At 35.1% G+C, this 14651-nt stretch overlaps 3 protein-coding genes across 6 annotated transcripts in view; 2 read left to right on the top strand and 1 right to left on the bottom strand.

Moving 5' to 3' along the window:
* Window positions 1-14651, top strand: part of LOC127867026 (uncharacterized) — a 259849-nt gene that overhangs the window by 169436 nt on the left and 75762 nt on the right. For 2 of the 4 annotated variants that reach the window (XM_052407956.1, XM_052407954.1), the window contains exon 2: window positions 5737-5837. The exons of the other annotated variants lie outside the window; for them this stretch is intronic. In XM_052407956.1, the coding sequence (XP_052263916.1) occupies window positions 5737-5837 (101 nt within the window). The remainder of the gene's footprint in view (window positions 1-5736; window positions 5838-14651) is intronic. 4 annotated transcript variants of the gene reach the window in all.
* Window positions 1-14651, top strand: part of LOC127867016 (uncharacterized) — a 489213-nt gene that overhangs the window by 414667 nt on the left and 59895 nt on the right. The window lies entirely within an intron of this gene.
* LOC127867021 (uncharacterized) overlaps window positions 1-14651 on the bottom strand; it is a 443681-nt gene that overhangs the window by 399994 nt on the left and 29036 nt on the right. The gene's annotated exons all lie outside the window — the stretch shown is intronic.

Raw genomic sequence — 14651 nt, 5'->3', positions numbered from 1 at the left:
TCAAGGTAGACAAATCTGTTTTGTTCTTGGTTAATGTAACATAGTTGCTTTCTTAAGATCCGTTTCAGGTTACAATCTTGTGGAATTGGAAATACGTTATCTACGCTGTTGAACTAGATGTTAGATTCATTGTTTTTGTACTATTTGAAAAAATGCAATTATTGTTTATTAATTTGAGAAAACTGGGCATAATGCATGTGCGTAACATGCCGTCACAGGCTAATCAGGGACGGACTTTCGCCTTTACATTGGATTTATGCTAAGAAGAGACTTCATTAAAACGAAAAAGTAATACAACGGAAAAGTGTGTAATGTCCCTGATAAGCCTGTGTTGTCTGCACAGGTTTATCCGGACAACACTTCTAAAAGCACAAGCATTATGCCCAGTTTTCTCATAACGCGAATCCTTTAAGTCCAGCGTTTGATTATTTGATGTTAATATTCGCGATAAAGGTTAATCAAGTGCATGAGAAACGTTTTCGCGAACATATGTAATCCTCTATGGGTAGTCTTATTTATTTGGCGCATATCAGAGCGGTAATTATTTGAGCCGCGCTCTGCGAAAGCTGGGCATAATTCATGTGTTGAATAAAAAGCGTCGTTCCAGCTTAGAGTTAACTGGGCATAATCCATTTGTTGAAAAAGCGTCGTTCAGCTTAGAGTTTGCAAACCACCAGGCTTATCAGCCACTTTCCGCCTATAAACTGGATTCTTATATGAAGATACTTTTTTCACAAACGAAAATACCATTAACGCGATATGTATCGTATATTATTAGCATGTGTGAGGGACTGCACATGATAATATTGAAGGACCGCCTCACACACATACATTAATCCCCGTTTTCCCAAAACGCGTCTCGATATATATCTAGCGTTTTCGGAAGGTAGCCGCCAGTGTCAACCGCCCCTACATTCGTTATCCCCGCTCCAACATAAACGTCATAGCCCCCTACATAAAGAAGATTATATTTTGCGTTTGTGTAGAGGATCATAATGCAGTTACGGTCACTACGTATTTTGCACATGAACACCTAACCCGAGTGTTATATAATACGTCTGTTAACGAATTGTATTTCGTTTAGCAGTCATCGTGTAAGATGCACTGACATACATACCGTCACTGCTATATTTAACGTGTTTCATGCAAACAGATGCAAATACAAGTCATTCCGCATTATGACTATTAACACCTTCTGTGACTATGTGAATATGTATGATAAAGTATAGTTCGCCAATATTAACGTGGCACTGACCTTTATGTTTGACAATATTTAAGTACCGATATTGAAGTGAGTTTAATCTGTTGAAGAGTACCTGAGTGAGTGCACTGTAACGGTCTCACTAAACGAATGCAAAACGCGCAAGAATACAACCAAATGAAATATTGACCACGATCAATGAGTACAATGTTGAATAGATGGATTGTTGTAATTGTTTGATTCTATTTTGTTTGACCTTTTGTGTTACTTTTCATTTTCATAGAATACAGCGTCTAAAATGCTAAACCCGAATCGGTTAACATCTCTAATGATATTGATCACGTAAAGAATTATATTATGACCCATTAGCGGGGGTTGCATTATCAGGAAACAGCACATCTGTTTTTCCGCTTGCGGGTCATTTGATATACCGAGTTATTGATATGTAGCCTGCAGACTAAGAAAAATAGTTCCTTCAAGACATATCGAATATCACTACTCTTCCACATATTTCCAAGTGCAAACGACTTCTTAAAGGGACATGTTCAAAGATTGACGCATCGAAAACAAAATCGAATTTTAGTTGCGAATTCCTAAAAATAACTTTAGTATTTATATTGCGGATGATACTTAAAAATGCTGTCGTCAAAATACTGTTATATATTAATCAGTTGATTTTTATTAAACAACCAGGAAGCATTGTTTACGTGAACAGATTGAACAGTTTGAAATGTTCTATGTTCTTTATGAAGATAACTGACAACACGACACAATATAACATACAGCCACTTTAGAAAAAGAAGATACTTTTCCACAAGCATTCGATTGCAAAAGGATTTAGATTGATATCCAGATAGATTTATCTCTTTTTGTATTTCGTCCGTATGGTTTATAATGGCTTGTAAAGACATTAAATGGATTGCCTTTTTATGTACTCAAACAAACGTGATTTTAAACACTTTACATTAAATGGCAGATATGCGCGGGGGAAAATAATCCTCTTAGGTCAAGACGCACATCCTAGATAATACGGATACATCAATAAATACTTATTGTCTGCGTTTATAAGATATGAAGATTCAATAAATCTATGTTTAAGAGACGCGGTCACATAATTGTCTGCTGTATTTATGCATGTATGTTTTTCAACGTCTTTTCCATAGTATCCCTTTTGAGCTAGGGAGCCTTTAGAAGATCTCCGTAGATATCAGGTACTCGTTCTACCAGGATAGCGGAGAATGTAACATACAAGCTGGGGCTAACGAAACAATCTATCTTATATAAAAAGGATTGACCACTTTCTAACCTTGACATCGTATAACAACGGAATTACAAACATGAACAACAATAGCGTGAAAAATTGGATTCATTTAGGCAAGCAAATAGTCGCCCCAAAACGAAATATGATATTCATTATTCCGACCTCAGGGTATGGGGTAAAAGATATAGCGTTGACTGCTTCGTATACCGGACAAGGAAAAAACATAAGGTCTAATGGTCTCTGTACACCAATCATAAGGTCTAATGGTATCTGTTCATTAAACATAAGGTATAATGATCTATGTTCATCAAACATAAGGTCTAATGGTCTATGTTCATCAAACATAGGGTCTAATGGTCTCTGTTCATCAAAAATAAGGTCTAATAGTCTCTGTTCATCAAACATAAGGTCTAATGGTCTCTGTTCATCAAACATAAGGTCTAATGGTATCTGTTCATCAAACATAAGGTCTAATGGTCTATGTTCATCAAACATAGGGTCTAATGGTCTATGTTCATCAAACATAAGGTCTAATGGTCTCTGTTCATCAAACATAGAGTATAATGGTCTCTGTTTATCAGACATAAGGTCTAATGGTCTCTGTTCATCAAACATAATTTGTCAGTTGTTGTCAGTGTGCTGTCTGTGTGTTATTCAAAATCAGGAGGAACCTGATTCGGATCGGCTAATTTTCAAACCGGTTTTAATCCCCGATGCTTTGCATTGACCGTTCTAATACGGTGAGCCCTGTCAAATAAGTATATTTTTATGCTGCGTGTTATGTTATGAAAGTTGTTAATAAGAGTCGTGTTCTGAGAAAACTGGGCTTAATGCATGTGCGTGAAGTGTCATCCCAGATTAGCCTGTGCAGTCCGCACAGGCTAATAAGGGACGACACTTTCCGCTTTTATGGTATTTTTAGTTTCAAGGAAGTCCCTCCTTGCCGAAAATCAAGTTTAAGCGGAAAGTGTCGTTCCTTGTTAGCCTGTGCTGACTGCACAGGCTAATCTAGGTCGACACTTAACGCACATGCATTAAGCCCTGTTTTCTCAGAACGTGACTCACAAAATCAAGACAACTATCTCCTGATAGAGTTTCTTGATTCAAAAAATGATTCCTCCTTTTGTATAATTTCTACTATAAAGTTATAAAAAGAAAAACATTTATGTGATATTTATCGAGATTTAAATTAAATAATGAACATATGGCATTCTAAGAGTGTTACCCATGTCCAATACAATTTTAACCCATAAGATCGCATCCTGCTTCGACGACTATCCCATTGAGTGTTCCATTGGCATCAATAGCTCTCTGATATTATAGAACGTTACCATGTAAACAGTTTTTATTTAGCGTTGTCCAATGTGACAGTTAACCATCCAAACGTAACGATGCATACAATTTAAAATCAATTTGCAATTTCTGCTCGCAACTTATATGAAGATAGTTTGAATATGGGAACAAAAATTTTACCAATCTGCTATCACGTCTCTCTGCTTTTGCAAAACAATGCAACACCTCTTAAATATCATATACTTCTTGATAATATAATTATGTAAATATTGAATAGTTTCTACTATTTTAATTTATTTATAATGTTTAAAACTATTACATTTTTATAGGGTATAGAACAATAATACGTTTCTTGGTATTGCATATGCTCATTTAATTTCTAGTTTTGCAAAGAAAGTAAACACATCCGCCGACCCTTGTCTACTAGATACTTCGAGTGTTGTGTCGGTGTAGACCACCGAACTTGTATATCAAGACAAACAGGTCAAGTCCTATATCCTTGTTCAATAAAATTCTAGCCGCCTGCGAAAGACATGAGGCCGTACAGCACTTACGTTTGTTAACTATTTTAAGGCCTACGTTGTTTTAATTCGGTTTTCATTAACAGCAGTAAAATGTTGATTTTTCAAATAACAAAATGACCAAATGGAACATTTCCAACTTTGCATGAATATTAAAAAAGATTATAATTTTGATATGAATGCTTCACACAAAACTGTACATTTTGGGGAACACATAAATGTAGGTAGGTTTTAATCATACACGATCGATGACACGTTCTAGCGTCAATAGAAATAGTGGGACTTGAAAAAGCAAAACATGCATACTCCTGTAATAGCCTAAGTGCGAATGTCCGTTACTGGCTGTAAATGTAGGAAATGATTTATAAATTGATCACACTGATGTTTAGTTAAACGACTGCTTGTCTGTCCGTGCCTGTTAGTCCACAAAGATGAGCAAGGCTGTGGTTTTCCTCTTCGTCATAGGTCGTATGATCTCCGTAGTGACAGGTTAGACTTGTGTTGCAATTCATTCACTTAATTAGTGCTAAAACCGCAACTGCTTCTGCTACTGCTATTGTTGCTACTACTGCTGTTACTGATTATTCTCTTGCTTCTTTTAGTGCTACTTTTAAGACTCAATTTTCTTTTTTTGTTATATAAGTTTATATAAGTTGAATATTGATAGAACGATTGTGGGGGCGACATTTGTAAAATTCCGCTTTAACAACTGCTGGGCATCATTTAAGCAACGTCATGCGAAAATGGGTTTATGTCATATATGACCAGTGTGCGTTGTTTGGTTAGAAGCAACCTGTCCGGTATAACGAGCAAGGCTCCGTGGTCTCATGAACGGACCGCGGCAAGCGTAGCTCCTGGCCAGCCTTTCTATTCGCACACTATGAGTCACGTTCAGAGAAAACTGGGCGTAATGCATGTGCGTAAAGTGTCGTCCCAGATTATCCTGTGCAGTCCGCACAGGCTATGTGTAGTCCGCACAGGCTAATAAGGGGCGACACTCTCCGCCTAAATTGGAATTATTCTAAGAAGAGACTTCATTTAAAGAAAAAATGTCATAAAAGCGGAAACTGTCGTCCCTGATTAGTCTGTGCGGATTGCACATGCTAATCTGGCACGACACTTTACGAACATGCATTATGCCCAGTTTTCTCAGAACACGACTCGTATTGTCAGGAGCTACGCTTGCGGCATATGTCATACGCGAGTCATATGATAATAGTTCTACGCTTGCAAGAAATTAAACGAGTATCAATTCAACAAAATGTTCATGCAGGTAATTTATGCTCGTGTACATAAGTGTAAACAACTCTATGAAATAATTACAATGTAAACGGTTTAAAATCGACAAATATTCATCTCTAAGGTCACACTGCCTCTTTTCATCCTCACCAGCAATCCCCCTCCCCCACCCCGGCATTTTTAATACTGGCTAAAACCCGGCGCTGTGGATGTATTTTTAGCCTGGTGGTCGACGGACTCACCTCTTCGGTTTCCAGACGACTGTAACAGCGAAGCCTTGCGGACCTTTGCGACCAACTGCGGGCTCTCGGAGCACTCCATGGTACGCAGTTAATATCTACGATGGACACATTTGTTTTGTTGTTGTTGAATGACCGATTTGACAACTTGTTTGTTTATTGTTGCTTATCGATTTGTACGGGGCAAGTAGGAAATCTGAAGTCTAGATATTAAACGCTTTACGGTTTGGTTGAGTATACGCTTAAAATATAGACAAATGAGATATTAAATGTTACATTTTAGACGCTGTATTCTATGAAAATGAAAAGTAACACAAAAAGGTCCAACAAAAATACAATCAAACAATTACAACAATCCATCTATTCAACATTGTACTCATTGATCGTGGTCAATATTTCATTTGGTTGTATTCTTGCGCGTTTTGCATTCGTTTAGTGAGACCGTTACAGAGCACTCACTCAGGTACTCTTCAACAGATTAAACTCACTTCAATATCGGTACCTAAATAGTGTCAAACATAAAGGTCAGTGCCACGTTAATATTGGCGAACTATACTTTATCATACATATTCACACTGTCACAAAAGGTGTTAATAGTCATAATGCTGGATGACTTGTATTTGCATTTGTTTGCATGAAACACACGTAAAATATAGCAGTCACGGTATGTATGTCAGTGCATCTTACACGATGACTGCTAAACGTAATACAATTCGTTAAACAAACGTATGATATAACACTCTGGGTAGGTGTTCATGTGCAAAATACGCAGTGACCGCTAACTGCATTATGATACTCTACACAAACGCAAAATATAATCGTCTTTATGTACGGGGGCTATGACGTTTATCTTTGGAGCAGGATAACGAATGTAGGCGCGGTTTGACACTGGCGGCTACCTTCCGAAACAGCTAGATATATATCGAGACGCGTTCTGGGAAAACGGGAATTAATGTATGTGTGTGAGGCGTCCTTCAATATTATCATGTGCAGTACGCACACATGCTAATCAGATACGATACATATAGCGTTAATGGTATTTTTCGTGGTAAAAAAGTATCTTCATATTACAAATCCAGTTTAGGCGGAAAGTGGCTGATAAGTCTATGTGGTTTGCACACTCTAAGCTGGAACGACGCTTTCAACACATGAATTATGCCCAGTTAACTCTAAGCTGGAACGACGCTTTCAACACATGAATTATGCCCAGTTTTCGCAGAGCGCGGCTCACATCATTACCGCTCTGATGTGCGCCCAATATTAAGAATACCAATAAGGATTAGATATGTTCGTCAGAAAACGTTTCTCATGCACTTGATTAACCTTTATCGCGAATATTAACATCACATAATCAAGCGCTGTACTTAAATAATCGCGTGTTGAGAAAACTGGATATAATGCTTGTGCTTAAAGTGTAGTCCCGGATTAGCCTGTGCAGTCCACACAGGCTAATCAGAGACGACACTTTCCGCTTGTATCACATTTTTCGTTTAAATGAAGTCTCTTCTTAGCAAAAATCCAATGTAGGCGGAAAGTGTCGTCCCTGATTAGCCTGTGACGGCACTTTACGCACATGCATTATGCCCAGTTTTATCAAATTAATAAACAATAATTTTTATTTTTTGAAATAGTACAAAACAATGAATTCAACATCTTGTTAATCAGCGTAGATAACGTATTTCCATTTCCGCAAGATTAGCTCAAATTGTGTTATATTCCTTTTCATGAGTATATATGGAACGGTATTTCGGTAAAAATCATTCGTGGTGAATATTTACATTATGACTGATGTTAATTCTAATATGCTTCATGACAATTCCAAACATGCCGGTTGTCTATTCGTTTATACTTGATGATTGTTGCAACATTACATCATTGATGGTGAATATATACATTATTCCTGATGTTTATTCTAATATGCTTCATGAAAATTCGAACCTGCTTGTTGTCTTTTCGGTTATACTTGATGATTGTTGCAACATGCTTGGTGACAATCCAATGTGTGTGTGTTCATTATTCCTGTAACCAGTCATAATCGGTTATGCCACTAAGCGTCATTAACAACGGCAGTTAGCAACAGACAGTAAACATAATGTTACTAAGCAGAAAGCAAGTGACAAAATTATGACAGCAGTTGGCGCACGTTTATTTTCCGTATGTTGAATAAATGAAAAAAGAGAAAACATACGATCCCTCATCAATGTCGATATTATTAACTAGTTATATAATTTTACGCCGAAATACGTTGAATAAACAGAATATTCAGATTTTTGAAAATAATGTCTATTTTTGCGTTAAAATCGCTTTGTATTCTGATTGATTTTGTCGATGGTATAAGATTTTGCTGCACACAATTGGTAGCAGTTTGAAGGAAAACCACCCTTTTAAGCAAATATGTAAACTTTTTCAATGTCGCACTCTTCGTTTAGTCAAATTTGAGTTTAATGCTAGGGGTCCCACATTTTTCAAACTGAAGCCTCTACATGAACCTTAAACTAAATGCGTTTATAATTGCCATTAAGACCAGTAGGACTGCACAAAAAAAATTACTGCCGTGAATGTTTTTGATATTTGTAAGTTGCAGTTGGTACTCAAGAAAATATACATGTATTTTATTCAGGACATAACGGAGCCGATGTGTTGGTGGAGCTGGTTTTGACATCCGACGCATATATTTATGAATGAAACGCTTCATGAACGTTGACGTCGCTCTTGGTTACTAGAAAAATTCCCACGCACGGATTTCAACCGTCATTGTTTACAATCAATTAAGTGCACAAGTACTCGCATGGGGTTAGCGTTTTTTAAAGGTATATGTACAGCGCGTGTGCCGGGAAAACAGGGCTTTATGTATTTTTTGTTCAGCTCTATAATGTTTATATCAAAGCTGTATGAAAAATGTCGATGAACATTAATCCGGTGTTTATTTTTGAAAATATTGATGCGTTTATTAATTATGGATCTAAAACGGAGTATTAATACGCATATAAAAAAAACGGGCGTATTGCATATTAGTTCGGAGACATGAAACTATTCGAAATTATTCGAAAGAAAGAAATAAGAGGTTCAATTATATATGTCAAGTCTCGCTGCGCACGATTACGCTCTTACTTCTCGTATATATTTGACTCTGAATCTCGGCAAATACCTAGTTAATTAGTTTCTTTAATCTAAATTAAGTCATGCATCTATATGTACTGTAAGCAGCATAGCATGACTTCCAAATTACCGACTGCTCTTTCATATGTGAATGAGATTGACACGAAATACCTACCCATCTATATTAAAGTTTATATGTGCATTTCAATATTATAGTTTTATAGCCTTTTATGTGGTGCAATATAAGTGTACTCTAGTAAATTTGAAATTATGTAATGGCATTCCTCTCAACATACATACAGAGTTCCAGGTAACTTTTTCAACAAAATCTTGGTTTACACTCTAGTAAAAAATCCAGCCTTACAGTGTATTATTAATTCGTTTTTACCGGTAAGTATAATTTTTGGCACATCAGCATTTAGGTTTATAGTCTAAGAAGAGCTCATGACACTATCCGGGTTACAGCAGACTATTTGCGAAAAAAGGACCAGATAATGGAAAACGTTTGACTTTTACTGTTTTAAAGATGGTCTGTAATTCATAATAACGTCAAAGTGCTGTTGATTTCATAATTTTAATGTAGGCCTAGACGAGTGAGAACTCATTGATCAAATTTTTACAATATATGCATTGATACTGAGTTTTACGCATGATCGCAAATTTTGAATTCTTATTTTATTTTTGCAATGTTGTACCGTACGCACATAATGTAAGTTTGTTACTAAACCTTTTTTTCATTTTGTACGACGTTAAGCGTCTGATCTGGAGCTCTGCATACATGTATTAGTAGCATACTAGTATATTAAAATATATCCATAGAGTTTCTTTTGTTATTGATGGTAAATTACTGTACAAAAATTATGGTTAGTCATTAACAAAAACAAGAAATATCTTTATAAAGATATTCGGCGTGTAGTTTCTGTACCACTTATCGTAAAAAAAAGTTATGTTACAGTAAAACATTTGTGTATTATAACATAACGTTTCAGCACATATATATTCAAAACTTGACATGCTCTTTAATTACATCCTGATCTTTAATGACACATGTATATCATACCAAACTTTGTATTTCGTTGTTTCCTTTCCTAAGTTAATGATGTTAAGTGTACGGACGTGATTTTACATTGCCATATGCATGAACATTTAATTTTTCCGTTTTGATTGTTTTTTTCTCTAATTCAATAAGCTTAGGCATGTTTGTTCGTTAAGTACGTCCATAATTTCACGATGATTCTCGAAAGTAGGCATAAGCACATAGCCGGACCCGTGTATTTAACGTATGTCGAAACCTTCGTTTTCAAATAAGAACCTAGGCTATCGCCGTTTGATGCACATTTTATTATTACTTGGGTTCTGGTGAAAACCTAAGATATCGAATAAACACTTGGGTTCTTGAAGCCATATGCAATCTTCAAGCGAGAACCTAATCTTGGGATTTTACGTCGAACCGCTTGCCATAGCTTAGCGCTGTTAATAATTGTAAATTATCTAAGGCCTCCGAAATATTTGTGACTAAAAAAATATTTTATACCTCAATAACGTTGCTAGTATTTTTTCTGTGAGGATTTTAATCTTCCCTTGAAGTGTACAACAATGGTGATACATATTTCGCATTGTAAACGGGGCATATCGACGGCTTGGACGGTATTTTAATGTCTAAATAAATTTATCTATTTCAATAAAATTATTTATTGATTTCTCAAAACACATGCCTTTTTGTTTAAATATTCTGTTAAAAGGTGCATTTTAATACTTATAACAAGCGCTGTCTCCATAGGAAGACATATGCCCACGATAAACGCTTTGATAGAAATTATGAGCATTTTTCGAAACCTAAACGCAGTTTTCAAAACCTAAACGCGGACACTAAATTCAAGGGGTCAAAATGTGTGTGCGTATGGAAAGGCATTGTCCGTACACACATGCATACCAACTATGAATGTTACATCTTAAGCCAATTAAAAGTTAAAATGAATATTTTTCGAAACCTAAACGCTAAGTGTGACAGACGGACAGTGCGATCACTATATGCCGCCCTTTGGGGGCATAAAACGTTGTTCCCGGAAAATTGTTCGCAGGCACAAGCAAATCGTAGTACACGTAAAGGTAAAATAGTTATGAATGAAATAAAACATGAGCGTCAAGGTGCACGTTTTATAGTTTATTATAGTCTCATCTAATATTTACAATTTTCACAATGCATATATAAAACATAAAGCTATTGATACAACATTGGCCATTCATAAAAGGAATTATAAGAGACTTATTCAACGCGTATCAATGTACGTTACATGACTATCATGACTATACATGGTAAAAACTACATTACCACCACCGACCCTATCAAGAATGCCATACACTTCCAATATAGTGTCCGTCATTACAAAATGCATTATTGCGCAAACAATTACACATCTTAAAAGATACTCCAATCACCATGGTCATTCCTTGATTAAGATGAATCGTGGTGATAATATAAATCTCCAATGTAATATAAACTTAAAATCAGTTTTCATAATGTATTAAGTAAAATTTTTAGCCATACGTAAGCTTGAAGGGAAGTAACTCGAACCATATTGCCAACCATTTTTAAGCACTAAAGAGTTACCTTTCTTCAACTTCATTCAAATGTTTTAGCAAGCAAGTTTATTGCATTGTCATAGTCCCAGTCTATATACAATGTATTGTACAAATGTCTTTCAACATTCATAAAATAGATACATTGCATTCTATATGACCGTTCAACAAAAGACTTATAAGGGACCTTAATGTACATACATGTTATTCATTATTTACACTGATAAAAACATCAGTAAATTGATACAGTCTCACCTATGTACTTTTAAAATGTATTAAAACTAATACATGACTATTTTTATGCAATAATAGAAAAGTATATTACATGTTTAGATATAATAGTTTTAAAAACAGATTATAAACTGCACTATACTATACACGTCTTATTCAAGGAATAAAATTTGTGTAAGAAATGTTGAGAATGCTGCTACTCTAAATAATATCTAGAATTTAGAAAATCTAAATTTAATTAATACATTACAGCTTTGCATGCGGACTCGCAATTGAAGGTTACATATTTAAATGTGAAATAGTGGTTGGAATAGCATTCCTACTCCAACTGAACATTCAGCATATGATCTTAATATGCATACTCACTAACAATACTGGTCTTTTAATGGTACTTTGGTGTAGAAAATATTGACGGTTGCGATCTATGTGGGGTCTGAGTTTTAATACATATATATATATATATGATCAAAATGTGTGATTTTGACCTTAGTGTGTGACTTTGACCATGACCCTAGCAACCGCGATCTTATATTTGAAACTCAGCTAGATAATGGAGAACAATTGTGACAGTTATAACTGAATTCCTTGATGCATAGTAAAGGAATTACCAAATAATGAATAATTTATCAAATTTGTGACCTTTGACCTCAATGTGTGACCTTGACCTTAGCCCCTAGGATTATGGGTGTTGAATGTGAAACAACCCCAGATGATTGGAATAACTATAGAAAGTTGCATGGCTCTGGCTCATGTGTTAATGAAGATAAAGCTCTTAGCTTCTATCAAAAAGCATTTTTTTTCAAGATACAAAGGGCCATGACCTTAGCCCCTAGAATTATGGATGTTGAATGTGAATCACCCCTAGTTGATTGAGAACAACTATGGAAAGTTTCATGGCTCTGGCTCATGTGTAAGTGAAGATAAAGCTCTAAGCTTATATTAAAAAGCATTTTTTTCAAGATACAAAGGACCATAACTCTGTTATAAACAGATGGTGTACATCATCCTCTTATCCATATAAAATACTCATACCAAGTTTCAATGAAATCCGCTAAAGCACTTACAAGATATGGCTCTGGACACAAAAGTGCCGGACGGACGGAAGGACGGAAAGACAGCGCCAAAACAATATCCCTCCGCCTATTACTGGGGATAAGAAATGCCTACAAAATGTTAACGACTTAAGTAAGGCTAACGGGTATATACTTTAAATACAATATTTAAATGGTTCACTTTTTTTGCAAATAGGACTAGATGGTGAATTATAAAAAAACATTTATTAGAAACAAGATGGTAACATTTCAAACAATGTACAAAGCAAAAAATACAATGTCATGTTATGGTACAATTCTGCATTAACATGTTATACAATTTAACAACCGACGTTTAAATATGTGTTCAATTTAGGAACTAATCAGAACACAGAGCCCACTACTTACAACTAATAAAGAAAATAAATGAAATTAAGCATTTTACTGACACTAAATTAAGAGTGAAGGTAGGTAACAACAATTTTTCATTTCAGAAACTACAGAAGTGAACTGCCAAAACGATTATACAATGATTTAGTGACAATTGTTTTGCTCTATGGGACATATATATCTGAACTAGTTATATACAGGTGAAGTGTACCTGAACAGTTTTAAAAGATAACAGTGAAAATAAGGGACATTCACCTATATACAACACAGGATTAATTTGTACCTGTATTTAAATTAGTATAAACCTGCATTTTAAACATACTGTTCTTTGAGTAGTACATCATAATGTAGCCTAGATATTAGTATACATGTTTAAATTTCATAGATAAACAACACAAAAACTAGGCCACCGTGCCACTTTAAGGATTAGCAGATGCAAGATACAACCTTTTATTTATTATATGTATATAGTACTAATAAAAGTTAACAATATCTATGTTCATGTTTAGCTATGGACGGACCACAAACTGATTATTACAAAATATCTAATATTAAGCTTTTTTCCCTGTGTACATGCTATTATTAAGGAAAACCTTGCACATTGCCTTTAAATAACTTTCTTTAAACCAGACCTGAAAATTAAAATATTAACACACTGACCAACTAAGCATTTTTTGAAAACAGGTTGAAATTTGCAAGCTACAAAGGGATTCCACAGATCCCCTAATTCCTATGAGTGCTCTACTGCAGCTAACCAGGCAGTTAACGGTTTCTCATACATAAACTTTACAACCAGTTCATAAAACTTGCTGCACAAACATAATGAATTTTTAAACATCTGATATCTCAAGACCCGTCAGGGTTCTAAAAAGACAAAATTAAGACACACATTAATTTTTTGATTGTACATAGTTGGATCAGATAATGCTTTTGTAGAGAGCTGGAGTTGCCGTTTCAGGTTCTAGGAGCACATCGTTTCAAGTTTCAAGTGTTTAACTCTCTTGTTTTATGCTGTTAGGCAAAGTCAGGAAATCATACTGCTCACAGGAAACTTGAATACATTCATGTCTTTCCTTCCAAAAGAATATCCTTGATTTCACAACCATTGATGAACTCTGAAAATATTATTTGACAATTGTTAAGGACTCTCTATTATACCATTACAAATGTTTAAATGTATAAAAACAAATTTAGTTGAACATGATTGTTTACAACTGTTTACAATTGTTTGTTGAAATGTTTTATGACAATTTACAACATTTTACACTATTTTGAGTGTCAGTATACAGTCCACAAGAACAATGTATACAAGAGAGTTGTTTAAAATGTGGCAATCTTATTGAGATAAAATGACTGAATGGATAAATACAAAAAAAGATAATATAACCTAAACTAATAAGATATTTTAGAGTAAGCGCAATAAACTCAATGTTGGAAAGTAGAAATTGTTAATTTTTTTGCAAATAGCCATTTGGAAATATGCTTCCCCAGGTTATAGTTAACAAGCATACTCAATTTGAACACCATGTCTTATATATCTAAACAAATACAGACATAAACTGCCTA

Source organism: Dreissena polymorpha, chromosome 2 (genome assembly GCF_020536995.1).
Source record: "Dreissena polymorpha isolate Duluth1 chromosome 2, UMN_Dpol_1.0, whole genome shotgun sequence".
Lineage (NCBI taxonomy): Eukaryota > Metazoa > Mollusca > Bivalvia > Myida > Dreissenidae > Dreissena > Dreissena polymorpha.
Note: the sequence above shows the minus strand (reverse complement) of the source record. Positions and strands in the feature narration are given on the sequence as shown.